The sequence below is a fragment of the Morchella importuna genome (assembly GCF_003444635.1).
Source record: "Morchella importuna strain M04M26 chromosome Unknown Morimp01GS025, whole genome shotgun sequence".
NCBI classification, from domain to species: domain Eukaryota; kingdom Fungi; phylum Ascomycota; class Pezizomycetes; order Pezizales; family Morchellaceae; genus Morchella; species Morchella importuna.
Genome location: NW_025763422.1, coordinates 78571 through 106563, shown reverse-complemented (window position 1 = coordinate 106563; position 27993 = coordinate 78571). Strand labels below are relative to the sequence as shown.

At 48.7% G+C, this 27993-nt stretch overlaps 6 protein-coding genes across 6 annotated transcripts; 3 read left to right on the top strand and 3 right to left on the bottom strand.

Annotated features, from left to right (window-relative positions):
- Positions 1–1918: 1918 nt before the first annotated feature.
- On the top strand, positions 1919–2476 carry LAJ45_07651 (uncharacterized protein; the record flags this gene model as incomplete). Its single annotated transcript, XM_046117207.1, has 1 exon — positions 1919–2476. The coding sequence occupies one exon, from the start codon at positions 1919–1921 to the stop codon at positions 2474–2476; it is 558 nt and encodes a 185-aa protein (XP_045969503.1).
- Positions 2477–5700: 3224 nt separating this feature from the next.
- Positions 5701–7077, bottom strand: LAJ45_07650 (uncharacterized protein; the record flags this gene model as incomplete). Its single annotated transcript, XM_046117206.1, has 5 exons — positions 5701–5774; positions 5834–6730; positions 6799–6816; positions 6911–6952; positions 7023–7077. 5 exons carry the CDS (start codon positions 7075–7077, stop codon positions 5701–5703), a joined length of 1086 nt encoding a protein of 361 aa, XP_045969502.1.
- Positions 7078–10599: 3522 nt separating this feature from the next.
- Positions 10600–13770, top strand: LAJ45_07649 (uncharacterized protein; the record flags this gene model as incomplete). Its single annotated transcript, XM_046117205.1, has 2 exons — positions 10600–11141; positions 11346–13770. The coding sequence occupies 2 exons, from the start codon at positions 10600–10602 to the stop codon at positions 13768–13770; spliced, it is 2967 nt and encodes a 988-aa protein (XP_045969501.1).
- A 3447-nt stretch (positions 13771–17217) lies between these two features.
- Positions 17218–21531, bottom strand: LAJ45_07648 (uncharacterized protein; the record flags this gene model as incomplete). The annotated part of the gene is made up of 6 exons (XM_046117204.1): positions 17218–18230; positions 18284–18788; positions 18879–20684; positions 20813–20970; positions 21069–21392; positions 21516–21531. The coding sequence occupies 6 exons, from the start codon at positions 21529–21531 to the stop codon at positions 17218–17220; spliced, it is 3822 nt and encodes a 1273-aa protein (XP_045969500.1).
- A 3136-nt stretch (positions 21532–24667) lies between these two features.
- Positions 24668–25816, top strand: LAJ45_07647 (uncharacterized protein; the record flags this gene model as incomplete). The annotated part of the gene is made up of 1 exon (XM_046117203.1): positions 24668–25816. One exon carries the CDS (start codon positions 24668–24670, stop codon positions 25814–25816), a length of 1149 nt encoding a protein of 382 aa, XP_045969499.1.
- Positions 25817–26733: 917 nt separating this feature from the next.
- LAJ45_07646 (uncharacterized protein) lies at positions 26734–27475 on the bottom strand (the record flags this gene model as incomplete). The annotated part of the gene is made up of 3 exons (XM_046117202.1): positions 26734–26997; positions 27057–27313; positions 27370–27475. 3 exons carry the CDS (start codon positions 27473–27475, stop codon positions 26734–26736), a joined length of 627 nt encoding a protein of 208 aa, XP_045969498.1.
- Between the last annotated feature and the right edge of the window lie 518 nt (positions 27476–27993).

Sequence of the window (27993 nt, the reverse complement as noted above, 5' to 3'; positions counted from 1 at the left end):
CGCCCCCTTTCTTTATGGCCTGAAAGGGCATTTTTGAGGTGCTCTTTTTTGTTTTGTTTCTCCTTTTACGAACTTCCCAGCTGCTTCGCTAGTGCCACCGCGAATTTGTGTGAGCGAGCCTCAATAACGCTTGAAACCCTTAACTCGAGCCGCAACACTTGACACCCGCGCTAGCGACGCCACGCCGAGAAACCCCATTTTTAGCTCCCCAGCCCCACAACAGCAACAACTGCATCATGAGCCATGGTTCGCATGTTTATAATTACTGCTTCATATTTTTCCTTTCCCTCCCAGTGCCACCGTCCCCAGCTCTCGTCCACCACTTCTTCATGGCCCTTACATGTAGTTGAGACCGAGCCTCAAACGCCTCCTTCAGTTGACAGTTCATGACTCCGACTCATGACGTCGCTGAGCGTCTCGTCGTGCCATACGCACACCCATAAAGCATATCTACCGTCCGCCGCAGCAGCTAACTAGCGGGCAGCCCATAGTGTACCTTAATTCAATGGGGGTTAAGGTTTCGGTTGCGGACGTTCTGATATCAAATCTATGCGCGGAAAGGGAAGAAGCAGGTGGTGGTGGTGGGGGGTTGTGTGGGAAAACCGTCGGGTGAGGCGTGGTCGTGCCAGACAGGTTGGGCTTGCTGGCACTGCAGCAACTCAGAAGTTTCATGGTGGCTTGAACGTGCTGTTGATTGAACCACTCACCACTGGACAGTGAGGCTTTAACCCTTCCCCCCACATACAAAGCAAGGTTAACTCTGCCACAACAGACAGCTTTCTGCCTTCATTGATTGTACGTACAAAAATGTGAAATCGACAACTCAAAGCACGAAAAAAAAAATAAGGGTCAAACATTATGTGTATCTGTTGTGCTGGTGAGCTGTTGCTGGGTTGATTAGAGATAAGCAGGCAGGGGTCGATCTTCCCTTTTTTCCCTTTTCCCGCCTAGTTCCCGCCCGCGGTGATTGGCAGTGATCCATTTCAATATTCTTGACGTACATCTACCCGTTATGATGTACCTACTCGAGGCATAACGGTTTTTTTTTTCTTTCCCTCATGTAGGTACACGCCCCCAGTACTCTCTCTACCCAGCCAGGCCGGTAGCTCGTCATCCACCCAAGCGATTAGCTTAGTCGCGCGCGCGCCCACGAACCAATAGCAGAAAAACGACATGACCCTGCATACCGCGGCGAATCGGCAGTGGGCAAGCGCTGTTTCAGGGCCCCCAGTTGCAGTTGCAGTTTGCATGCTCATCTCGGAGCATTATCTCTGCAGTCTCCACGTGCGAATGCTTCGAGTGATACTTCAGAGAGGCAAGTTGTAGAGTAATCAATCACCATGGATCTATCAAGTGTACATTTTAGATGTACTTACCATAGAGATCATGTATTACTCACCTAGCTGTCTATGGGTGCGTCGCATTTAGAGTTTTTTTTTTCTGGCTTTTTTTTTGATTTTTCCTATGCTCTGCGCGATCGGGAGAGTGCCAAGACGTCATCATGGAATATCACTCGGCGTCTTGAAAGCTGCGGAGGAAGCCTTTGGACTTCAACTTTGGGGAGATACAAGTTGTTCTACGAGGTATATCTTGAAATAACATGGTGTTTGTGCTTGTGTGTAGATATGAGTATATAGATGTCGTTGGTCATTAAAGAATCAATCACAGTAGATCCATCCTACCCAACCAAGCACGTAGAACACCAAAAAACACATCCCTATAAAACAATGGAATCAACCACAACCTACAGGTTGTCTTTACCGTGCTCACGCCCACTCAATCCACCACTAAAACTCTCCATCCCACAACCCAGCTTTACCTGGAACCCACTTGACACTCCCCCCTCGACACTTCACCCTCATACTCACCCCTCACCCACGCACCCCCCTTAAGCTTCCACACAACCACAACCGCAACCATGCTCCCGCCCCCCAGCAGCAAAATGCTCGACCCTACCGTACCCCCCAAGAATCTCACCCTGGAGGCCCTCCCCACCGCCATCAGCACCCTCGAGCTCAACACCGCCCACCTTGAGAACGCTCTCTTCACGCAGCATGAAGCCCTCACGGCCATAGACGAGACCTCTGCCACCACCGCCGCGCTGAAAGAGCGCGCGACTATAGCCCTTCGCACCCTTGAGAGCGCCCAGGTCAGAACCCAGGAGCTGTGTATGAGGCTGGTCGAGATCGGGCTCAAGCTGGACGAGCTCCCGGATGGCGCCGAGGAGGTGATGAGAAGGAGGTTTTTGGTGGTGGACCGCAGCTTGGTGGCGGCGGATGAAATGGCAGAGGGGTTGATGGGTTGGGCGGATAGGGTCTATCTTGATGCATATGAGCGCGAGAGGGGGGAGGGGGGCGGGGTCTGGATGATACCGGTTGAGGAGGAGGAGGAGGAGGAAGAAGAAGAAGAAGAAGAAGAAGGAACTGAAGAGGAGGAAGAAGAAGAGGAGGCCGTGACTAGCGATGAGGAGTTTTGAGCCGGCAAGCTAGAAGGAGCTTAGTTAGTAGTAGTACGTGTAGTAATAAAGTGTACATGCACCAACCCGCATTACATAAGAGTACAAGTTACAATAAACTTCTCTCTCTCTTTTCATGATCACCATTTTCCCCACAATCTAGTTCAATATCACCCACAAGACCCATTAACATTAACAAACATCCCCACAACGCGATTTGCCCAAACATCCTTGCACTGATCATTTCCCAGACACTCCTCACACCAATCCCCTTGCTTGTTCCACCGCGCGCCGTGCCATCCATCTCCACATCACATCGCAGCCATCCATCATCCCAACCCGCCATCATCCCGACCCGCCCGTCTGCACCATTATGTCACCACGGGAGCTTGTGCGGACAGCAAACAGATCTCGCTTATGCGGCGAATAGGAAGTTCTTCCAGTCTAGCTGGTCGCGGTGGTCATTGATTTGTAATATATGACGGAAGGGCTAGCCAGCATCGCAATACAGCGGTGAAGGGGATATAGTGCCAGCGTTCTGTCATGGATATCGCCATTATTTTCTTGGTTCTTTTTGCAAACAGACCACATTGAGGCGGTGGATTCCGCTGACTTACGTGGAGTTGTGGCAGGCTCAATCATATGGTATCACTCGACTACATATAGAAAGTATCTTGTTCATGATCAGAGATCAATGAAGGCATCATAGACGGCCTGTTAAGTTCGTATTATCTGGGATCGTAGCTCTTGGTATGTAATACCTGGTGTGTCTCTACCTATATGTAATCATTAGTATTGCCGCTTCTCACCATTATTGAATGATTGCTTACAAAATTCTCCCCTTTTGTCCGCAACACCGGCCATTAATTGAGGGTTCGATTATGCCGGGTTTCAGAGGCTAAGTATCCTATCCCTTATATATATACCGATTGATGCAATTTAGAGGATACAAGAAGCTTTTCAGATATTGTTCTTAAAACAAGCAAGAAAAAGCATCAAAGAAGATCTCTTTTATTGTCACAGCCACATCAGCGAACCGGCTGTCCCTAACCTAAAGGCCAAAGTAAACTGTCCAGACAACATAGCAGTTACAAAGCACATGATATGTGGTGATCTATAATAACCACCATAAATAAATCGGAAAAGGTCTAAAATGACACAATTTCGGTAGACGTGCGCTACAACAACACACGACGCAGGACATCACAGTTTACTGTCTATTCCCAGCCCCATCACTATCAAAAAATCAAAATAATTTCCCAACATATTTTACTACGGTAATAAAATAAAAATAAAAAGAACAAAAGATACTGCACGGGCTTACCATAGATAAGTGGTCCGTACTATCCCCACCCCTGGTTTGAACCCAGGACCATTACGTGTACTGGTAAACACTCGGTGTCTAACCCGACGAGCAGTCTAGCCACTAGACCACTCGCCCATGGTGGCTGCTGCGCCGGAAGTGATACTTGATCTTGGCAGTGTGCCACAGTGTGCCAAGATGAAGCAGAACCCCTAACCCTTTGATTTTCAATGCTCCTACGCACAGCACCAGAAATGGAGGTAAAAATTGATACCGCCAGCGGCATCAGTACGGGTACTTGTATGGCATTGTGAGAATACTTATGCCGTATTTTAACAAAGTACAGTACATAGTATTACCGCAGTCCTACGACATTGCTAAAGACAGCGGTAGTGATATATATTCAATAGCTCGATCACATTTTTTTTATTTTTTTATTTTAGATCATAGAAAACTATGTCATCTTGCGCCAATGTATGTGGCTTTAGATCCTTTCCATAATAAATACATGTATCCCCAGGACAAGCAGCACTACATGTACCAATCCCCACCATACATCTCCTAATATATAAAAGATCAGGACGAAAAGAAATTTCGCAAATGGCGGGCCGGTGATGATTGGCCCTGCACCCAGGCTTCCTACATAGAACGTTAAGGGTGTACTGGAATATGTCGGAACAGCCCTTTAATGAAATGATTGTTCTGTTTAATACTCCGCCCGGCCGGCCGGGAAAGTGCTTTCAAAGCCAAAAAGATTCCAGGCCAGAGTAGCTTTATTTCATTCACCAACCCGGTTTAAATTGACAGCATAAATTAAGATGGGCATTATGAAATGATTCCGGTTGGTAAAAACGGGAAAACCTCTAGTATATATATATAATATAAAAAAAAACCCGCTCGACTTCAATAATTTACAAAACAAAACAAAAAAGAGCAAAAAAGTTCACAACACCGCCTAAGCCTCGGTTGCTACGTCTTTTTCTACGTCCGGAAGGGGGGTTGAACGCTCACGAGTTCGGTACAGAGTGTAAGCTCTATACCGCTGGGCCACGCCCAACCCCCATGTTCACCTTGTTTCCTTTACTACTATTAACTATGGGGGCTCGTACATATAGGCTATCCGTAAAAAGTAGACCGGCGCAACCAATCCTCGATCACGAATATGCTATATCAACTATCAATCCACAGAACTCTTGAATCTACCATCCCCTACGTCCTCCAGTTAATTTCAGAGCTACCCGGGTATCCATCGCTAACGTGGTGCGCAGTTAATCATGAGATATCACTCGACGCCAAGCAATAAGGATAAAATCGAATCGTAAAATATCCCGTTCTAGCATAGGCTCATACAAACTATCTTGGAATATTTGTGAGCTGTACTCGCACTTGACTAAGATCGTACGGTACGTTTAGGAGCCATCCAACCCATAACGTCCCCCAACAGCACAAAATAATCATGCATGGCTCTGTACTATCCGGGTCCCGGGCAAAAGCTTCGACTGCTTGGTTAATTCCAGACTTCGGAAGGTTTGGGAAGCACGATCCTTACAATAATAAAGTTATAAGCTACATAACTCTACGCCCTCTTACCATCCAAAATACCGGCGGAAATCTACCTCGACACCTCATACAGTTAATGAAGTAATCAATCAATCAATCAATACCTCGACACCTCTGGGTAATTTGGGCGCCCACGTTGATCAAAGAACCTCGTTGAGACATTTAGAAAACGAACTCTGGAGTTTAAGAGCCACCACCATTTAGCTGTGGTTTATTCTCAATGGTGGTATCGTTGGATGAACCACCGATGGAAAGCAATGCTCTTTTTGATAAAGACCAGAAAAATGAATAGAAGCTTAAAAGACTTTTGATTTATATTCATCTAGCAACTTGATATCCGTTCCACAACGGAAGCAAGTCTATTTTGAGTCCTCTATCCACTCTATTTCCCACCCACTCTATGAACCTCCTCAAAAAAGTGCTTCAAGTCCTCCGGGTCCACAAACGGCGTAATACCTAAATCACACCCACATTAGCACACGGCACACCTCCCCCCAAAGATATCCAAAACTCACCATGTCCCAAATTACAAATCCACCCCTTCTTCCCATTACCAAAGGCAGGTACCGTCCTCTCAACCGCCTCCGTAATCGCCTTCCTCCCTCCATACAAAATATTCGGGTCAAAGTTCCCCTGCAGCGTGACCCTGCCGGCGGCAACCTTATACGCCTCCTCGGGATCATGCGTCCAGTCCAAGCCCACAACCTGATACCCGGACACGCACAACTTCTCCAACGCATACCACGCACCCTTCGCAAAAACAGTCATCGGGACGGGCTCCTGACCCAGCTCCCTCAGACGCTTCGGTAATCGCTCCGCAATCTCCTTCAAATACGGCAGCGAGAACTCGTCAAAGTCGCGCGGCGCCAGCTCGCCCGCCCACGACTCAAATACCTGGATCATTTGCGCACCGGCCACAACCTGCTGCGCTAGGAACTCGACACACACGTCGGTGATGCGCGCGAGTAGGTGCTTACTCTCCTCGGGATACTTGAAGATCCATGTTTTCGCGTGGATGAACATCTTGCTTCCACCGCCCTCAATCATGTAGCTCATGAGTGTCCAAGGGGCGCCCACGAACCCCAGAAGGGGGACACGACCACGCAGCTTCTTGCGCGTGAGGGTGATTGCGTCGAACACGTAGCCGAGCTGCTCCTTGACGTCGACGGTTGTGCGGAGCTTGTCGAGGTCGGCGGGGACGCGGAGGGGGTCGGGGAAGTGGGGGCCCTTCTTATCGATCATTTCAACGGCCATGCCGAGGGCCTGGGGGATGACAAGGATGTCACAGAAGATAATTGCGGCGTCGAGGAGGCCGGCATAGCGCTCGACAGGCTGGAGGGTAATTGTTGATGCGAGCTCGGGGTCGCGGCAGACGGCGAAGAAGTCGTTTGTGCCTTTGACTATGTGGTATTCTATATGGGGGAGTGGTTTGTTAGTGGTGGGCGGGGGGGCCGATCGGGGGAGAGGTGGAGGTGCGGACCAGGGAGGTAGCGGCCGGCTAGAGAAGTGAAGCGTTAGTTAGAGATTCGGCATCTAAATATGAGAGCCTTCCTGCATAAACCGCAGTGGAATGGATTGGAGTGCGGGTTCACCTTGACGCATCACCCACATGGGCGGCCTCTCGACCGTCTCGCCTGTCAATTTAGCAATCACATGTCAGCTGGCTGACATCCGTAGAGATTCAATTCCACCTAAGAGAAATACCTCTGGCGGCGCGGAGCAAGAGGTCATTCTGGAGGGGTTCGAAGCTCTCTGACATATTGTGTGGTGGTGGGGGGAGTGATTGATGGTGGTTGATGTGATACTCTGGATGGTGGGGTTGACGTTGTTGCAAAGGGACTCGGGCAAGAAAAGGGCCCACTGTCTCGGAACTTGCCGTACCCGCGACTAGAATCCGGGGAAACTAGATGCCCACCGAAAACACCCCGGAGCAGGCGAATTTGCACGGTACGCTACCTGTGATCTGAGAGTGATAGTTTTGACTAAATTTCAGTAAAGAGGTGATATATGGTGATGGGGATAAGCTTCTATGAAATAGCTCGATCGAAAGGTTGATTCTTAGTTAGCTATAGGTACATAACCTGAATTGATGATGAAACGATCTCCCCGACCCAAACGCAGAGCCTCTTTCATGACAACTAAGCTAATAATTCGAGTGGTATTAATATGGAATTACCACATTCGAATTAATAACGATGACAACTGTAGTCAGATTGGAACGATTCGGAGTATATAGATTGAGTTTATAGTCCTAGCTGAAGGCCCGAATCTTGAGTATATCTACATGTAGCTTCGTTCTCCTGATAGTAACACCATAAAGATCAAGACCGTGTTGGTGCTGATTCTGGGGCCGGTCCGAATCCAGCGTAGTGAAGAGTTGAACGGACACAACAGTGCAGCCCCGGAGGCCTCTTACCGTTGCTAAGCTGTTCGAACTTACACTTACAACATTTGGTTTTGTATTTGGCCATGGCCAAGCCAAACATCTACCTGATATCATCAAGATTCGTTCGGCCGATGGACTCAAAATGTTTTATGACGAGACAAACACCATACACGTACACTGGTTTAGTTCACATTCTCATGTGATGGGCTGCATGCACTTGAATCCTACTGCACCGGGCCAAACCACCCACACATCAGATCCTGCCCCGGCCCGGATACCGCACCCAAATTGTAGTTACAAACCTTTACACTCAACACCCCACGATAACCATCGAGCAAGGGGCACGATAAAGCAAATCCTGCAGCCCGCCCTTAGCTAATTCTAGATTTACATACCACCGAACAACGCCTCCTTACTTGACCATGGTTCTACAAATAACGTTTTTTTCTCCGCCAAGGGGAGTGAATTAAGCTTTTCAGTGGGTGGAGACAGCTAATGGGTTAAGCATTTAGTTGAAGACCTCCTTGCATGCTCCGCATATCCGCCAGAAAACGCCTGGCCGGTGCTCGAGAGCCCTCTTCCGCATACAAGTTGTGGGTTGAGGGAAATTATTTCTCGGCTTACACCTGGAGTCCTACTGCTAGCTGCTGCTGTATGCAGGTATATACTCGTATTTTCCTGACGTTTGTGGACGCGACCAATATTGCATACCATACAAAAATACGCCAAGCTCATGGTTTTTGGTGTATGCAATAGTGGCCCAGTTCAAAAACGCCAGTAGTCAGCCCTAGGCCTCTCCAGCTAAGAAGCACTACGAAGGCTGGATTTATGCCCACGGCCCACTAACCACAACAGAAGGCTTGAGATATATAGACCCGCAGCCCCGATAGACACATAGATACACTATTACTCATGCTCAGATTATCACATCTGACATGGCAGGGTATATATTCATAGCGGCAAATGAAAACCCTCCACCGCATCACAGCCAATCACTCGACGACCCGGGGGGGGGGGGGGGCGGAAGTGCACCGGTCCATATCTCCACAGTGTCGTGTTCGTCTCCTGTCCATTCTACCTCAGGCTGAGCATGGGTCTTCCGGAGCCTTGGGTGTCAATGTTTATCTGACACGCCATGCCATTACGGCGGGGAGGGGGGGCGCTTGGACACTGACGTATGGTGGTCCGTGATCATGATTGGGGGATCCGGATTGCATAGTATGTCCTCTAGAGTACTAGAGACCACTTCAAGGAAGTATGTAGAAGAGATGAGGAAGCCATAATACTTCTCCCTCACCTACATAGCATGCCTACACAATGCCCAGGGCAACAAAAAACGCTCACTCGCCCCCCACCAGTGGAGTGGGTGTCTTCCGTCTGTATGTAGTTAGGGCAAAAAAAAAGGAAAACATTGTTTCCTGAAAAGCCGCATCCACCCAAAAGAAGCCCCTTTCCCAGAATCCCAAAGAAGCCCGCAGGAAGCCAATCGTAGCAATGTCGTGGCTGGAAGGTTTCTCGGGATGTCCACTGACTGGCGAAGAAGGAGAGAAAGGAAAAAAAAGGAACGTCTCGGCGCGCGCGTCGAGGACCGTGCGCGTATCAAAAAAGTAAAGAATCGGAGCCGGAATCTCCTTTTCTTCCTTATGTGCTTTTCTTTTGCTTGTTGCTGCTGCTGCTGCTGCTGCTTGCTTGCTTTGCTTCATCTCATCGCAGCAACGCAAAAAGGGGAGCGGATAGATGAGTAGATGGTATGCATGTAGGTTACGATGGCATGATGCGTACGTTAGGCGGGCTTTCAGGACGTTGAAGCATGTAGACTCCCGGGCAAACAGCTGTTAATTTCTTCTTCATTCATTCATTCGTGAGCTAGGACAGCTGTAGCTGTTTTGTGAGAACAGCCAGTTGCGTCTGTCTAACCCAGACATACATAGAAGGCCTGCGTAGGCCGTAGATCTGCAGGAGAAGGAGAAGGAGATAGCGGAAGGAAAGGCAAGTTTAGGGCGGAAGTGGGTTAGCGGAAGCTTTTCCCCTGGGTTGGTTTTTCGGGACTTCTTGGCAATTGAGGGAGGTCTTGCAAGTTGCGAATTGGGTTGGGTTTGGGGGGGAACTAAAATGCTAGCTGTGGACCCTGAACTGGGAACGGGGGCGAGCGAGCGAGTGATAGTTCCGTTCTTGACTTTTCCACCTCTTCCACCTTCTCCCTCTTCTCCATTTCTGTCTGGGCCTTCCTGCACCTGGGGGCAAAGTGCATACGACTACCACGAAGTGACGAAGGAACGAGTGATAGCGCGAGATACCAGTCTGCCTCTCGTTCTGTCTGTCTATCCGCCTTCGTGACTGAATAGCTGACCTGATATATATACGCCACTGGCTTTCATTTTGGTCCTGTCCAATTAACGGCCCCGTTGCACAGGAAATCAATTGCATTTCCTGCCAGGCACGTTACGTTGCATCATCGATCAACTCTCCTTGCCTGCCTCGCAACAGACAGACAGACAGACAGACAGACAGATATAGGTCTCTCTTCTCTGCTGGGCATATCATTTAAACAAGGATCACAGCCTGCCAGGATATCAATCCGGGCGGTGGAAAAGGAAAGCATCATCACGAACGAAACCCGGCCCAGCCCTTTCTCACCCTTTCATCGTCATCCAATAACGCACTCACCCAACTGCACCTACCACCTACCACCACCACCACCACCACCGTCCCTTCATTCCCAGAAGCGTCCACACCCTCTCATCACAACCTAACGGTACCTACCTCGCCCTAGGGACCAACTTGGACAGTGAGCCACAACAACCCTGCCCCTAACTCCCGTTTCCGTCAAATCCCCAAGAAGGAGGCACACCCCCCCGTCCCCCTCCCCCCATCTCATCATATAGGCCAGCACAAATGTCGACCCCCTCTACGCCATCTACGAAAAACCGCATCGGCCTCGGCCTCAACCGTCCACGTCCCTCGCACCTCAACACACCGTTCGCGAACGCTTCAGCAAACACATTTTACAACAACAATAACAACAGCAGCAGCAACAACAACAGCGGCCTGCCGCCCGCCCCGAGTTATACAAGCCAGTCCTCAAACGGGCCCCTGCTGTCGCCAAGTACTATGCTGGCCCGGAAGGCCTCGCTGAACCAGTTGACACAAAACTCTTTAGCATCGATACCAGACGGGACCATGGGGTACGGGCTTGGTCTGGGAAGTCCTACGAGAAGCATGTCGAGGGGTGGTGATGATGGCCTGAGAGGGCGAGGGAGAGGAACGCCGGTTGCGGGGGTTGACGTCGATGTTGGGGATCAGGTCAACACCCCCGGGGGCATGCATGGGACGGTGAAGTTCATTGGGACCGTCAAGGGGAAGGCGGGTGTGTTTGTGGGCGTGGAGTTGGACCCTGATATGGCAGGTCGGGGGAAGAACGATGGTGCAGTCGACGGGTTCGTTTTCACAATTCTTTTATATCACTTTTTTTCTTCCTTTTTTTGTTTGGCGCCCATAACACACGGGTTTTATTACACCGTTACTGTGTGCTTTTATTTTTATTTTTTATTTTCTTTTCTTTTCGTGGTAGCTCAATGTTGCATTTTTTTTTTCGATGATGGGCATTATCGTGACTAACAGCACCGCTCCCGGGGAATTAGTGTACGTTACTTCACCACCGCACACCCAAACTCGGGGATCTTTGTGCCACTCGCGCGCGCACAGAAGCGAAACTCCGCGTCCTCCTCGAATCCCCCACCAACACCAACGCTCCTCGGGCTCAACTCCCCTACCGGGACCTCCGCGCTCTCACCACCTAGCTACCCTACTCCCCGGCGCGCCGAGTCACCATTCGGCTACAACAACAACAATGGCGCCCGAAGCGGCATCGGCCTCGCGCCCTCATCCCGCCCATCACTGCCGCGACCGGAAAGCCCTGTCCGCAAGACCACTCCCGCTCCCGCCGCACGAGGCCTGCAACCTCCGGGAACGCCAAGAAACGTCTCTTCGGCCATGGGAGGGAGATTTGGGGGTCCAAGTCAGATGCCGGGAAAGATAAACTACGGTAGACCAAGGGCAAGCAGTATCGCTTCTACAGTAAACGGTGGGCCGACGCATCCGGAGCGTCCTGGAACCGCAACTGGATTCTCCGGCCCTACTCCAAGGATCTCACACACGCCGAAGCACTCGGGTTCGTCACTGGGCCTGAAGCAGCCAAAGAATTCGGGACAGAGCGGGCTGCGGAGTGGATCATCAATGGGAATGCGCTCCATCAGTTCTTTAGGGCAACACCCGGAGAGGCAGCAGGAAGATTTACAAGAGGAGACTTCGCAGGGCGATTCGGGAATTGGGCTAATTCACGCGGAGGAAAGCGAGTACGATAATTCCAACGGAGGCGTAAGCAATGGATCTACAACGGCGCTGGAAGATCAATTAGCCCAGAGGGACCGACAGCTGCAGGAGCAGGCTGCACAGCTTCTGGAAATGGAGGCGTCGTTCTCAGAGCTGCAAACATTAATCCAAAGCGCGCAGGTACAACCGCCGCCGGTAACGTCTCCGATATCCATGCGGGGCGGCGCTTTCGACGATGCAGATGCAACACAGCTACGGGCGTTACTAAGAGAGAAGACAGAGAGGATCCAGGTTCTTACTGCGGAGTTCGACGCACATCGTGCTGACTTCAGAAGTACGATCGATACCCTGGAGCTTGCCTCTACCGAGACAGAGCGTGTATACGAGATCAAAGTTCAAGAACTCATGAACGAGATCCGGGAGCTGCAGGAGCGAACTGAGGATGTGGAGAGTGTCGCTCGTCAACTCAAGCAACTCGAAGAATTGGTGGCAGAGCTTGAAGAGGGTCTCGAAGACGCACGTAGAGGTGAAGCTGAAGCCCGCGGCGAAGTAGAATTCCTTCGTGGTGAAGTAGAACGCTGCCGCGAGGAGCTCCGACGCGAGAAAGAGAAGAGTGCCGCTGCGGTAGCGAACGCTGCCGTAGGAAAGCTCATGCGTACCGGCTCCATTGATAGCGAGGTCGAGAAGAAGGATGATGAGATCCGCGGACTGAAGGCGATAATCCACTCCCTTTCGAGAGACGCTGTTCCGGCTGAGGACGGAAGCCATGCTGTACACCTCGGAGCTCTTCGCCGCGTCAATGGTGAAACTGGTGACGGTGATGAATTGACAATGGAGCGTAACACCCGCGAGAAATTGGAGCGTGAGGTCAATGAGCTCCAGGGCCTGATTGACCGCAAGGCCTCCCGTGAGGACGAACTTGAAAAGGAGATTGAGTTCCTACGAAAACGCAAGGAGACCCGCGCGTCCGGTGCTTCAGGCTCCATCTCGGAGAAGACAGCACCGGGCATCGTTGGCTCGTGGGGCCGCAACTCTGGAGAGCGCCATAGACCATCATTCTCCGCCGCAGACACCGAGACTGCTACTGCCACCACTGCCAGTGAACGGGAATCACGCGGGACCGTCGGCAGCTGGCGAAGGGCCAGACAAAGCAGCGCAAGCAGCATGGCCGGCGCTGAAAAGGAGGAGTCCGTCCCTGAAGCTGTTGTCAGCAGTGGCGCGCTTGCACCCATTACTGCGGAGGGCTCAGATGCGGAGGCAATGTGGTGCGAGATCTGCGAGACCGCAGGCCATGATATCCTTACTTGCACCAACATGTTCGGCTCCGCTGCCGGCGGTCCTGCGTCCGCAGGCCCCGAAGGCGAGAAGCCGCTCCCAACCCCACCCACCATTCATGCCAAAGAAATTGTCAACGACGATGACGAGACCAAGACCATTGCCTCCGATAGCGACCACATCGAGCCACCTCTCAACATCAACGGTAACGGCAACGGCAACGGTGTATCGCCCGGCTCCGCATCCTTCATGGAGGAGGAGGAGCGACGACGCATTGGCGCTCAAGAGCGAAAGAAGAGCGTGCACCTCCCCGCACCACCGCCAATGGTCAGCGTTGACAGCAGCTTTGGCCCTGTCGCTGGCAAGGAGAGCGGCGTGGTGGAAATGGATAAATGGTGCGCCATGTGCGAGAGGGACGGCCACGACAGTGTCGATTGCCCGTTGGAGATGGATTACTAGATGAGGGAGTGGCGTAATGATTAGCTTGCTTTCATTGCTTTTTCTTTTCGTCTTCTCTTCTTCTTTCTTCTTCTACTGATGCATTGATTTAACGTACGCACGGACGGACGGGCTGGCAAGGCAAGGCAAGGGTGGCAAGGCTTGAAGGGTGGGAAATCGAATCGAATCGAATTAAGCATTTTGACATTGGGAGTTTTTTACGTTGTCTTTTTTTCTTCTTTTTCCTTTTATATATTCTAGTCTTTTTTTCTCTTCCTCCTTTTTTTCCTTTCTCTTTTCCTTTCTTCCTCTCCTTATTCCCTACGTCTTTATTGGGTCTCATAAAGTCTCGTATCGGTGCCCTATTTCCTCTCCCTCTCTTCGAGGGGGGAGAGACAGATTAGTTATGGTTCTGTGTGTTTTTAATTTTTCTTCATGGGGCGGCGGGGTGGTGGTGGTTATTGTCTTCTTTCCCTTCTTATTTCGGGAGTGGATTATGATTTCTCCTCCAGGGATGAGGAAGGGGGGAACGAGGGCGGATGAATGAGGGATGATGTGTCCAGGCGAGATCGAATAGAAATGTGTACTGTATGTGTATCGGAAATAATGAGCTAGGGGCGGTGGGGAATTTAAAATGGAGTAAAATAGACTATTGCATAGAGCGTTGAGTGTTAAGTGCCAGTATTCGGTGTCGAGTGGTAAGGGCTAAGGGTTCGTGAAGTCATAAACGGTCACTCGGCGGGCGTCAAACTGCGTTGTGCTAGAGCGTCATGGGGCGTCACTCGGTAGGGTGGCAAAGAACGACGCAACCCGCGAACGCGGGGGATGATGTGTTGCCAGAGTACTGGAATCAGTGTATAGGATCGACTGGCCTAGATCTGATTTACACTTTAACTGCATACAGCCGGGGCAGGACGGGCGGGTGCATATCTAGGTGGACGTATGTATCTACATTTCGAGATCGTCTACATCCAACCCGAGTAGAGTAGTACTCGTTCCTTCCCGCTGTAACCAACGGGCTAACTGAAAATCAACTGCCACTTGGACACACCGGCACACCGGGTTTTCTGTAGTCTTTGCTACTTGCTGTTATTGCTGTGTCAAGACAACAAGTCTAGTTGTCTGATAAACTTATGGTGTCTTTGCTCACTACATGTATAAAAGGAGCTTGTTTCTTTTATTCTTGTAATAACAATTATGATATATATATGAGTCTCTTCAGCCTCTTATAAACTGTACTCCTAATTGTGATGACAAACGAAGAAACTATCAATCAATCAATCCGAATAAGAAACAACACAATTCCACCTTACTTCCAGCCGCACTCCTCTCATATAATGAGGAAGGGAGAACACGCAGCCCCAGCCCTTAGTCGATCCTATTAAAAAACCACATAGTAACCCTAACCCTGTACATACAATTAGGTGATTTTGTACGTTGGTAAAGTGTCATCAGGCAGATAGCATGGAATATGTTCAAAGAGTTGAAGAGCTGGGCGGCGCGTATAAGTTAACCGGAAGTAGAAAATTAATATCTCTCTGGTCATGATTCTCAGTTTGCCATCTCATGAAGATTTTTTTGTATTGCAAATCTCTCGTACGTGTATACGGTGACTTTTCACAAAGGACGTCCCTCTTACCCCACTACAACAACCAGTAGCGATTAGCTCAAAGCACTTACTTACCCTTATAACAAGGAAGAAGAAAGAAAAGAGGGAGAGTCCATAACCAGGACCTGACAGGACATGCCGCTCCGATCATTACCCCCCAAATGCCAATCTTTTCTTGGCACCCTAATTCTGCCAAGCCCAGTCTGTTCCTGGGGCTCAAAAAGGTTTTTCCTCCAAATACCAGCAACAACATCTTCATCCTCAACTTCACCAAACCCACCATCGACATCATCACCCAACGACATCATCATCACGGAAACTAACTAACAAACAATCTGTAAGTCGCCCCTCACCCCTTTCTACCACTCATCAAAAGAAAAGAGAGAGAAGAGAGAAACACACCATGATGAGTATCTCCCAAGAATGAAAGGAAGAGCCGTATGAGTCCCCTACAACATAAAAACCGGACCATCCATCTTCACCCATCAGCGCCCTGCCCGACCCGCTCGGGAAATGTATGATCGGTTTGACTTTCTTCGTTCCCGGGTGGTTACAGTGCGGCGTGGGTATTGTGGGGAAGTCCCGTTGTGGGGGGCGGTGCTTAGAACATTGGGTACTGAGATGTGTTTTGAAATCTCTCTCATTTTTCCCTTGGTGCAGGAGGAGCGGGTTTCAATTGAGTTTTGTGAGAGAATTAACGCTAACTTTTTTGCCCGTGGATAGAATTCAGGATTTAGGACATCTTTACGTTGTGAGCGTTGTGAGATGCGCAATGAATTTGTGTATCATGCCACACGAGCCCGGCAAATGGTTTATGGTCATGGGCTCAGAATACTTATTCTAGCAGAGGATCAAGTAATAAATGAAATCAATAAATCTCTCGATTTGTTCACTGAACCTACCGAGTCAAAAACTCAAACTTTGTATGACCGTCATGAGACATAACTCCACCTTTTCTTTCCTTCGTATCACACTATCTTTTACCACAGGGCCTGATCACCGGGTCTTCAGGAAAAGTGATACTGAGCACACATGATTTGGCTCTATCCAGTTTATTGTCTTGTAGTTATAGCTATTAAACAATCCATGGATTAGAAATAGAAAGCACGAAAAGAAAAATAGAGAGAAAGACCTGATGCACACCCACACACAAACACAAACACACGAACAATTTCAAAGCAAGAGCAAATGATCGAAAACAAATGAGACATGAAGATTCTTCGCGCTACACCAATTGAAAATAAAAACAAGAAACAAAACGAGATTCAAACCAATCCCCGGCCCTCCTATCTCTTCAAATTAATGCATCGAATGGTAATGGAAATGAAAAAGAAAATATCCACCACATATTTCCATCACATTTCCCATACTCTCACAGGATTATTAGAGCGATACGACCTAAGCTACTAAAGTATGCTAGCTTGAAAGAAAACCCAATCATTTAGCACTACAAACACTTAGGCATATTCGCCCTCCCCCTCGCAGTTAAAGTTTAGTTTTTAGCTACCGCACCGTGCCTTTACCGTATAGATAATAACAATAACCCTGGCCCCAAATTTAATTCCATCCAACCTGTTGAAATCAAAGCAAAGCAAAATACAAAAGAAAAAAATAAAAAAGAACACCGCACGCTGTAAAAATACGCAAGGAAAACAAAAGTGAAGAACTCTGATACGCAGCTTGTAGAGGGTAGATTAGTGAACAAATGAAAATGAAATGAAAGAACACCAACAAACCCAGTTTCGAGCTTTGGACGATAATTTTTAAGAGAATGAAAGAGAAAAAACAAAACAGAAAGATATTAGAGAACCGAACCGAAACACCTTCCATTCAAACATTGGCCCCACTCTGATCCAAAATTACTGCCTCACGAACCCATTCCCCTGTACATTACCATATTGCTGTTGACCATACGCTTGTTGCTGGTTGTAGAACTGCTGATACTGCTGTTGTTGCAATAATGTTTGACTTTGCGATGCATACGCATTTTGAGGAAAATAGCCTGCTGCACCTTCGTATGCGCCGTAACTGCTCATTCTCGGACTCGGGGATTTGGCCTTCTCCCTTAACAGAGCTTGCTGCTGTTGCTGTTGAAGCTTCTGTTGCTGAAGTTGAAGCTGTTGCTGTTGAAGCTGTTGCTGTTGGAGCTGTTGCTGTTGGAGCTGTTGCTGCTGGAGCTGTTGCTGCTTGAGCTGTTGTCGTTGGGCAATGGCTTGTTGAACTGTTGCGCTGTTGCCATTACCCGACCATGAACCCTTCATGAGTTTTTTCTCCTTCTCTCTTGTCTCAATTGCGCCAAGAAGACCAGTCTGGTGAGGCGGTTGGTTTTTACCTTTCCCATTGTCTAGATGGAGGAGAGTTGACCCCGTCTGCTTTGCAACATATTCCTGTTCGCGCGCAGAAAGATGTGCGGACAAGTCAGCAGCAGATGAAACCAGACCGTTCGGGATGAAGGCTGAACTGTGTCTTTGTAATGTGGGGAGCAATTCGCTGGACATGTTGCGGCTTCCTGGTGAGGGGGTGCCGGAAGCTTTTCGCTGATGAATATAACGACTCCTTGATTGTTGTTGTACCGCAGCAGCAGTAGCCTTATCAGATACGTATTGCTCTGCTGATCGATCCGGAGATCTTTGCCCCCCAGCAACTGGCACCATTCCGGGTTGCCAGACCATGCTCCGTCTTTTTGATTCACTACTCTCAGAACTGTGAGGCTCGTTTCCGGAGTCCGGGGAAGGCCTATTCCAAGAATCACGTTTTTCGCTACCAGCAGAAGACCTGGAAGATTCACGGTTGTGTTCGGACCAGTCCACATTCAACGCTTGGAATGAGTCCCTACGGTTTCCGCCCAACATAGTACCCTGAGAAGCAAGACCTGATGCGATAGTAGCATCGGGTTCCATGAGCTGCCCACCCCCCTACCAATACCTCTACTCTCCGCACTCAAGCTACGCCCGTGGTTTATCGTCGTCCCAAAATCAACTTTGGGGATATCAGCAGGCAACGCTTTTCGCTCCGCAGCAGTTGATTTGTAATGCACGTCACCCACCACAACCTCCGGCTCAATGGTCGTCCCCACAACTTTCTTTACTCCCGCTCTTGGCATGTCTGCATCTCTTTTTGGTGGTTCCTCTCTCGTGTGTACGCTCGAATAATCAGGCTCTTCTTCTTCCTCACTCCCATACTCACTTCCGCTGTTCTCGGCATTCTCACTCAACATCTGCTGTAATCTACTGGCTCTTCGTCGATCAAAAGTGTCCTCCTCCTGATAAGTAACATCATCGCTATCTCTTCCAATTTTGTCAAGCGCCTCTTGACTCATTAGATGCCTCGCAAGGCTTTCGATACTGTCTGTTGTCTTTGGCGTATCGTCAGCAGAGGCTGCGCCGTTGGTCGGCTTTCTAGAGATGTTCTGGGTTTGGAGACTCGGAATCTGGTGAGCGTTAGGTGACCTGCGCGGAATTTGGGTAGGAATATGTGGTGACGGTGATTCCAGACCTTCCATAACGGTGTAGGGGACTACCTTTACTGGTTGGATAAGGGTACCTCCAGGTGTGTCCTGCCATGAGAATCTAGGACGACGTCCCTCCGGAACACCAATATCCGACTGACCACTTCCCTGTTGCTGCTGCTGTTGATGTTGACGCTGCACTTGCTGAAACGACTGTTGTGAAGGGGGAGGCTGCCCAATATAGCCGTACCCTTCCTCGTACGCAACCTTCGAATCGCCCATTGGGGGGGGCCCAGAAAGCAAAACTTGCGAGTTCTGAATTTCAAACCCTGGTGGGGGCTCAAGGCTTTGTTTTCCAAGTGAGCTCTGCGCAGTGATTTGCGATTTCTGGCTAGGTAATAGATGTGGTGGGTTCGAGGGGGGCGAGATAGAACCCCCTGTCTCTTTCAAGAATGCTGCTGCTGCTGCTGAAGTTCCCATCTCATTTAGTGTATTGTTAGAAATCCGTCTCTGGATTTGTGGAGCCTGCTGAGGCGACTGGGGCAGTTGGTTTGGTCTCGAGCTTGGAGGATGGGTCATTGTTGGCGTTGCTGGAACTTCCGAAAAGGCTGGTTGTTCCGTCTGTTGCTGAAGACGACGTGCAGCAGGATCAATGGGACGCCCTTGGAATAAGCTAGAATCAGAAGATCCAGAATCACTTCGAGCTAAACCTTGACTCTGCTGGGAATCATGCTGGGCCTCTGCCATAGAATAAAGTGAAGGGGAAGCCCTCTGTTGCTTCTGATACTGCATGTACCCTGTAGACTCAGATGTTGAACGTTGATGATAATTGTTCGAGGGCAATGGGGGAGTATTCAACGGAACATGCTGTGGTGGAAGTTGAGATGCCGGAATGGGTAGAGAAGAGCTTGATCTCTGAGAGTCTCCATCGAAAGTTCCGCCGGGAAACCTTTGCCCAGCTGGAAGACTGGTCCTAGGCCTTGCGGTCCTCGATTCGTTTTTCATCTTCTCGTAAGTTGCGTTCTTCAACTTAGCCCTCCACTCCGACTCAGTGTTGATAGCAGTCCCTTCAGAGACAATTAATGACACGATATCTGCCACTTCCAGGTACCCATATTGTCGTTCCCTGGGCATTGCAAACATCAAGCTCTTGACGTCATTGATATCTGGAACCAACCTATTTGGGCGTCCATACAGTGCAAAGGTGTCAAACGTGGGGAACAACCACTTCAGCATCATTTCAAACCCACTGACAGCCGGGTGCACCTCTGGCATCACAAACACAAATCCCTCACTCATTGTTGGTGGGTCTGAATTAATGGTGATCTTTCCCTCTATCTTGACAAGGGTGCTCTGATCAATCAGCGGCTTACTCTGGGGATAAATAGCGTATGCTGAAAAGGCATCGGTGATTGTCGCTATTGGCTGCGATTTCTTGCTCTTCTTATTTTCATAAAACTTGATATCTCCCTTGAGGATAGGAATAGAAGTATATCCTGTTTTCTGGGCCTTTTTCAAGAGTGCCTTCTGCTTTTTGACTTGCTTTTCGTCTGGAGGCGTGATTACTGCCCAACATCGACGCCATGGTGTACCGGCGCCGAATCGCACTCTTGCCCAATCCTCATACTTGAAGCGAGTCTTCTCGATTATCGTATTAATACCGTTGAGTGTCTTACCCTTTCCGGCGATCAATGCGCCAGTGTAGGCTTCCTGGAGAGAAGAGTGCTCAAACATGCACAGCCTGATACCGGCAGTCCATAGCGTGAGTGAATGGTGGGAATTAAAATGAAAAAGGTATCGGTTTCGGCCAGCAGTGGAAATACTAAGGACATTAGTGAGCGGAGGAACATCTGATGATCGAGTTGGAAGTGTATCAATCTGTATGCCATTAGTCAATGATTCTTTAGATAATATATGCAAACTAGAGAAAACGCCTGAGACACTTTAGATCTACCAGTGGCTTGGCGTTCTCCAGCTTGCATAGACGGGAAATGCCATATCCCTACCATCTTAATCGATGCATCTGTGAGGTTCAAAAATGTTGGCACAACCTCCTCCCCCGGCTTTGCCGCATCTAATTCCGCCGCATCCCATAACGATAACACAGTCCCTACCAGCTGCGCGAAGCACTCCTGCCAATTTCTGTCATGACTTGGCTTCCCATCTACCCCGATTCCGTTAGCTTCATCTTACACGCCTCTACCGCCGCAGCAGTGCCGTATAACCTCATCCTGCCACGCCGATCGCAGGGAAAAAACATACCAGGATTTAAATCGTTCAATTTCAAGAAATACCCCTCCGTGTATAGCTTCTTGCTATGGCTATTTAAAAACGTAAATATTGGCTGCAGCTCTGGTAAAGTATCCCGCTCCACCTCTAGTAGCGGTGGTTGGTATGGCTGCACAATACTCATAGGTCTTGAGGACGGTCTGCTCGTTCTGCTTTGCGGGGGGTGCGGGCTGTCTCGCGATGGAGATGCGATGTGCGCTTCGGTAATCGAGGTAAAGGTGTCGCGACGTAATCGACCTTTAGGTTCCTCGCTTGGTGATTTTGAAGTGAGAAGATTTGTGAAAGACGCGGACCAGGCTGCGGTTTTGTTCGTTGTCAGTTTTTTAACATTCTTAAAGCTTCGCTTGAGGAACATTAATGGCCAGCGGCTACTGGCAGTTGGGTTATTTTTAGAAAGGTCTTGGGAGGGTCGCAACTCACAGCGGGAACGAGTCATTATGACAGATTTGAAAAAACAAAGTTATTATCGAACTGTTGCACAATATTAAGAAAGCTAGCACTCTTTGACAACGCTTTCGCAAACAATGTTGGATTGAACTGAGAGTTGAGTAGCAAAGTAGAGTAGTGTCCAGGCACCAAAGGAAGAAGGCTGGATTTCTCTAAATGAAAGGGTGTAGGGTAGTGTAGGTGAGATCCGGGTCCGGTCAGATTATTGTACCTGGCTGGCTGGTTGGGGCTGAATGGGTGACACTTGCTTGTTGGTGGGGGGAGTCAGGCGAGAGAATCAAGAATGACGAGTGATTAACAGTAAAATAATTATTGATATCCTACCCCAGATTGCATAGAGGTAGCCACGAGAAAGGTGCAGGAGGAGAAGCAGGTGTAGAAAGAGGCTGAGAATATGAAACGACGCGCCTTCAATCCTACAACTTCCCACAGAATGAAGTGCAAACGGGAATCAAGGGCGAAAACCAGGAACGAAGGGTGTAAGTAGTAAAATAGGACGATGACAGAAGAAGCAGGCAAATCAGAAAAGATAACCTGACACGGGATGATTGAGCAGCAGGCAGCAAGAGCGACAGTGGATGAAGCGAGAACGGGAGAACAGCGCCGCGAGACAGTTGATGCAGTCAGTGGACGGATGTCCCGGAGCAAAACGAGGGAACAAGAGATCGTTGGGTTCGAGCGGCTGGTGTTTTGGGAAGAATCCGGACTGGCCCCTGGTCCGAGGGAGAGAAAATGAAAATGATGCCCAAGCTGTAAAGTATATTGATACAACCTAACTTGTCTAGATGCAGAAGGAAACAACTACATCTCTACCAGCTCCTTCCTACTCTACCACCCCATCACCCTTCGTATTGTACATATGTGTGTGTAATGTGTGCAGATGTAGCTTACCCATACCCATCTCTATCTCCCCACTTTCTTCGTGCCGTGTGAGCCTCCCCCTGGACTCCGGGGTTCCTGGGAGGTACAAAGTACCACAAACTGTGAGTTACCTGTGCATACATGTGAATGTCTACATACTCTACCCATACGAGTCGAGGTTACTTGTAGGTACTGCACGGCACCTGCTCTACCTACTTTACGTCTAAAGCAAAGGCAGTCGCCAATTGGCTGGCGCATCTTCCACCTGAGGCATAGTGGACTGGTAGCCAAGACAACTCTACGCGTCTTTTCTTGGGGATGTAGGTACCTACATTCTAAGCAGTCGCAACTTCCACAAGACAAAACCCAAGGCGGTCACGTAAGAAGAAACCCTGAGGAATTTCAGCAAATACCTTCAGCTTACTCCCTGGGCTGGTATTTTACCAAGCCAAGGCCATATCAAGGATTTCCAATCAGAATAAACTTTGAGGCAACGCGGGACTTCAAGATCCCGTCTTAATATGACCGCGTAATGGCTATTTTCAGCAGCCAACAACTATCTACCAGCAGCATGTCATTCAGGATCCCCGTCGAAAATCGAAGCCACTTTGGGCCATCGCGCAGCAAAACCTCCGCACCCACTCATTCACTCATCACATCACATCATCCATCCGACCCAAGCTTTTTATCAGTTTTGTCCAGTAACTGGACATTCGGTAAAGACAATAAGCTGTATGCGGCTACGCAATTCTTGCCCAAGGCTATGTGGCTAGTCCCTCGAGAGAATGCTCGAGACAGGCGTGAGCAGAATAAACAATGATCTGGACACAGTATGCATGTGTGTAGGCAAATCAGTATTTGTAAATTGTAACTGTGCCTAGGTGCCGAGAGCAGCACTGGCACAACACAGCGGGAAAAACCATTCCGTATTTTCCGTAAGCTTCCGTGTACGATTCGTTTGCGGTATGTATGTTGAAAGTATGTACCTACATCACATAAAGTGTGTAGCATAATAAGAACCAGGACTATTTACGATAGGTAATCATATTTTCCACGCTCCAAAGAGAAATGCAAGGCCGAATATCAATTTTACTGCGTACTTGGCTGTTAAGCTGAGTGTACTCTATCTGTATTTCTGCCCAATGCTCGACATATGAGGCATATCGATGCCTACTTTTGCTTAGCATACAGTGCCATACAGTGGAGCGCCCGTATCAGATTCTGTGACATTGGTCCCTCCTTGAGCTTGAGAGGTACCGACACGTATTGAAGCTGGAGTAACTTCCTCAGACAAGACAGGGTTGAGATGGATATCACGGAGCCTTCTAGGTGTTCACTGCACGCCATTTGCAACAGGCTGTTCGTGTTCACCCTATCCGGTGGCTCCATATCATAGGCTAGGCGAAGCGGTTGAGCCGAACCGAAAAAAGATTATTCCCGGCGAACAGACGGCGCTATCGGGATGTGAAAACGGCGCGGCGTTTGTGGGAAAATTGAGTTGATCAAAGCGTTACATTCTTCAAGATCCAGAGCTTCGGGAAGATCCTGCTTCTGGAAAATCTGGAAAATACATAATTCTTTCGAGAATAAGGAAGATGATAATGATGGACCGATGATGCAAGCTGCCCGAGGCTTGAGACTGCATTCTAACGTTTCTTTTCCTGAGCTCAGCTCGTCGTGCATGGATCGCCAAGGAGGCCAATATTACTGCACATCGAGCCGAAATCCAGGCTTTTTTGTTTTTCGTGCAGGCAGGCGTGGGAAGGGCTAGGGCAGACAAAGACAAGCGAACAATTGGGTGAAAGGGAGCAGGGAAGGCAAGGGCAGGCGAAGTGGAGGCTCAGCTTTAAGGAAACTATTTTTTTTCCTTGGGAGATGCCCCACGGCACCCATAATTCTATTCTACGCTTGTCCCAACACGAACTTCCCCCCAACACAAAAGGAAAATCTTTCTCTCAGCTTTTTGAGGATCTGTGAACCTACCTCTTGCCTTCCCCACCTTCACGCCCCCTGGCCTAAACATTTTTGTCTATTGAGTCTCCCTATCCCATCCTAAACCTAGTGCAAACACTCAAACAACTCCCTACCCTCAACTCAAACAAGTGAACATCTCCTGCGCCTTGCATCACGAGATCTAGAAGATCATTCATCTCTCTTATTACTTACAACTTCCGCTCCTCCGTCGACACCCCCGTTATTTATTACATTTCTTCCTTTCTTTCTTCCATCCTTCTTCGAAGATACCGTTTCTGGAAAAGCCAGTCATGCGAATTCCCTCTACCTCATCTCTGTCAGCCACAACAAACACCCTCACCTCCCTAACAGGAAGACTGCTTCCGAAGCCAGTACTCAGGGCATCTCATCTTTCACATATCAGCAGAGCATCAGTTGGGTCTCTGGTACAGAGAAATCACCTCCAAACACTCACCACCCCTATCTCAACAGCTACCTCATCAACTAGCTCATCTACAGTCACCCCATCAAATAAACAACATGTTCCGGCGTTAATACCTCGCTCTCGTTCTGCGCAGCAGAACATATTTCATCCCTCATTCTCTTTATTTGCCAAACGCCCGCCGAGGCCTTTCCCGATCCCGTTCAACTCACCCCCGGCATCTTCATTCCCGGATTCATTAAGCTCTAGTCTCGCCCGAGTTCCTCGCTCTGAAGGAGCTTCCTATCTCCGTGGAATCACCAACGGCGACGATGCAGTGGTTTACGCACGTTCCTACCTAGGTGTGGCGGATGGTGTCGGTGCTTGGAATACGAGGTCTGCTGGGCATGCAGCCTTGTGGTCACGATTAATGCTTCACTTCTTTGCGTTAGAGGTTGAAGGTGCTCCAGGCATCGTTGACCCAGTTCACTGTCTGACAAAGGCATACCATTCAACTTTACATGCAACCACCGAGTCTACCAGCTCAGTATGGCAAGGAACCACCACAGCATGTGTTGGTACACTCACTGGGAATACTTTCACGATTGCCAATATTGGAGACTCTCGCTGCTGGATCTACCGTCCATCTGCTGGCGACTTTGTCCTAAAAACAACAGAGCAGTGGCATTGGTTTGACTGCCCGAAGCAGCTAGGAACCAACTCTCCCGATACACCCGCTACTGATGCAGATGTCCAGAGCATCGAACTTGAAGATGGCGACATTGTTATCATGGCCAGTGACGGGCTTCCAGATAATCTCTGGGATCATGAGATCCTTACTATCTGTGAGGAAAACGCCGGCTCAACTGGTCCGGAGATAGCGGAACAGCTAGTTAGGGCGGCGAAGAAAGTCGCGATTGACCCATTTGGCGAGAGCCCTTACATGGAACGGGCCGTTGATGAGGGGTTGCCAGTTGAAGGAGGGAAATGGGATGATATTAGTGTTCTTACAGCAGTTTACGGGAAAGGAAGGTTTTAGATTTAGGTGTTTGATGTCTAGGCGTTTTGTTTGCTCTGTTTAACTTCTCGTTCCTTTTTTACATTTTTTATTTGACAGTATATTTTTTTAACATTTATTTTACTCAAGTCCACTTGCTGGCTCAACGGCGGTATTTGGTTAGCTTTTTTTCTTCTTTCTTTTTATGCTTTTTAGTGGGGGTTGGTCAGGGCATCGTCGATTCAACTTTCTTTTCTTTTTCTTTCATTTCTTTTGTTTTGTTTTGCTTACTCCTTCATTGCTTCTCTCCTAAAAAAAAAGTTTGAAGGGGCAAGCCGGGGCGTTCTACATTGCACGACACGGGCCGGGCTTGTTTAACATGTTTATCTGGTGGTTATTCGTTTCGTTTTAGATAGACTTTTACATAGTGTTATTTATTTTTCCACGCACTGGGTGGGGGAGTGAGGGGACCTTCATGCTTGATGATGGAATACTGGGTTCTCAATAGTTTAATGTAGGTATTATATAGATTTATCACTATCATATATTTACCCCGTTTCCCTACCTATCCGAGGAGAGCTCTGTAATTTTACCCGGGTTTCGAGTTTTGGGTTTCGACATGAACAATCACCCCAACACGAGTCAAAGTATAATTATTGCTTTTTTCTTCTAGTTCAACCACAAAAAAAAAAAAAACTCCCATTAATACATAACATTCCCGTACAATACCAGAAATTGAGGAACAATACAAAGGCGTAGATACAATTGATAACCTTTCCCCGCCTAAATAAGGAAGAAACAAAAGTAAAAAGATAAGTTAACAGGAAATCAAAAAGGCCCAGGCCCTTTCTATCCTCTTATGCATTTGACAGATAAAATCCGGTCCAATCACGAGTAAAATAGACCACCAATATCCACCTCGCTTTTTTCTATCTGGCCCGTCCCACCAAGACTTCTCTTCAAGCTCCAATCTTCGCCTGCTTCTTTGCGGCGCTCTCAACCAAAACGCCATCCTCGTCCGAGTTGACCTCACCAAGCAACTCACGCTGTGCTCGCTTTCGCTTTTCGTCCCACCATTTCCTCTCTGCCTCGGCTTGCTTGGTCACTTCATCGGTCCGGTCACGGATACGTTGAGCATTTGCCATCTCGTTTGCGGTCTGGAAAATCGTGTTACCCCAACCCTCTTTGAATGCATTTGCCTCCAATACTACGTCACGGAGCTCCTGTATGCAATTTATCAGTACATATCTCACGCTGTTAGGGGTTTTAGCTGGTAACGGACCTCTTCGATCTCTGCCTCTGCTACAGTAAACCGGGTCCACAAGTCATCACTGATGCTCCCCTTCTGAAGAAGTTGCTGCAATGACCCCTTTGCCTGTCGGAGCGCGATAATACGGCGGATGTCTTCGGTTGCACGACGAAGAAGAGCGGCTTTGAGGATGGTGTCGGGAACCTTTGTATTTTCTTGGTGGAGGAGAGTTAGGTAGACATCGCGGGCGTAGTGAGGGCCGAACCAGGGCTTCAAGGATGCTGCTTTATCTATCCGACATTTAGTCCATGCTTTCGGATGGATGAAAGATATAAGATCAACCTACTGGCTTTTCGTTTACGATAGAGACTGGAGAAGACTGCCAGGGTGCCGACGAGGACGGTAATGTACACCAGAGGTGCTATTAACGATATTGCAGTAGTGCTGCTCATTGCCGTAGTTCGAGCGATAGCAGTAGAGAATTAAGAGAGTATAGTATGGCCTTTTGTATCGTTCTGTATTGTAAGATGGTGAATATGTTTGTTATGGCGAAAGTTGTTTGTAGAGTGGAAGATGATCGATAGTTGGTGGAGGTAGCAGGGGCTTTGGAGGTGTCAATGAAGGTCAAAATCTAAATGTGTCCTCTCGCGCCTTTTAGTCACACGTGACTTGACTAGTCGGCGGTGTCAGGGTAACGCTTGCGCTTTCTTGGATACATACATGTAGTGTCCGGTAGCTGGGGATGTAGGGGTGTAAGCTTATAGCTGGTGTTTATTTTTATGTACATGTACATGTATGTACCTGCTTTTATGGTTCTGGTTGATGTTTCATTCGTACTGTATACGGTGGTGCTATTTTAGGATCGCATACATGTATCCTATAATCATGTGAGATCACTCGGTATTTATTAGTCCCAATATTTAACTATAAAATATAAACAGTACAATTGTTGTCCCAAAGAAAGTATACA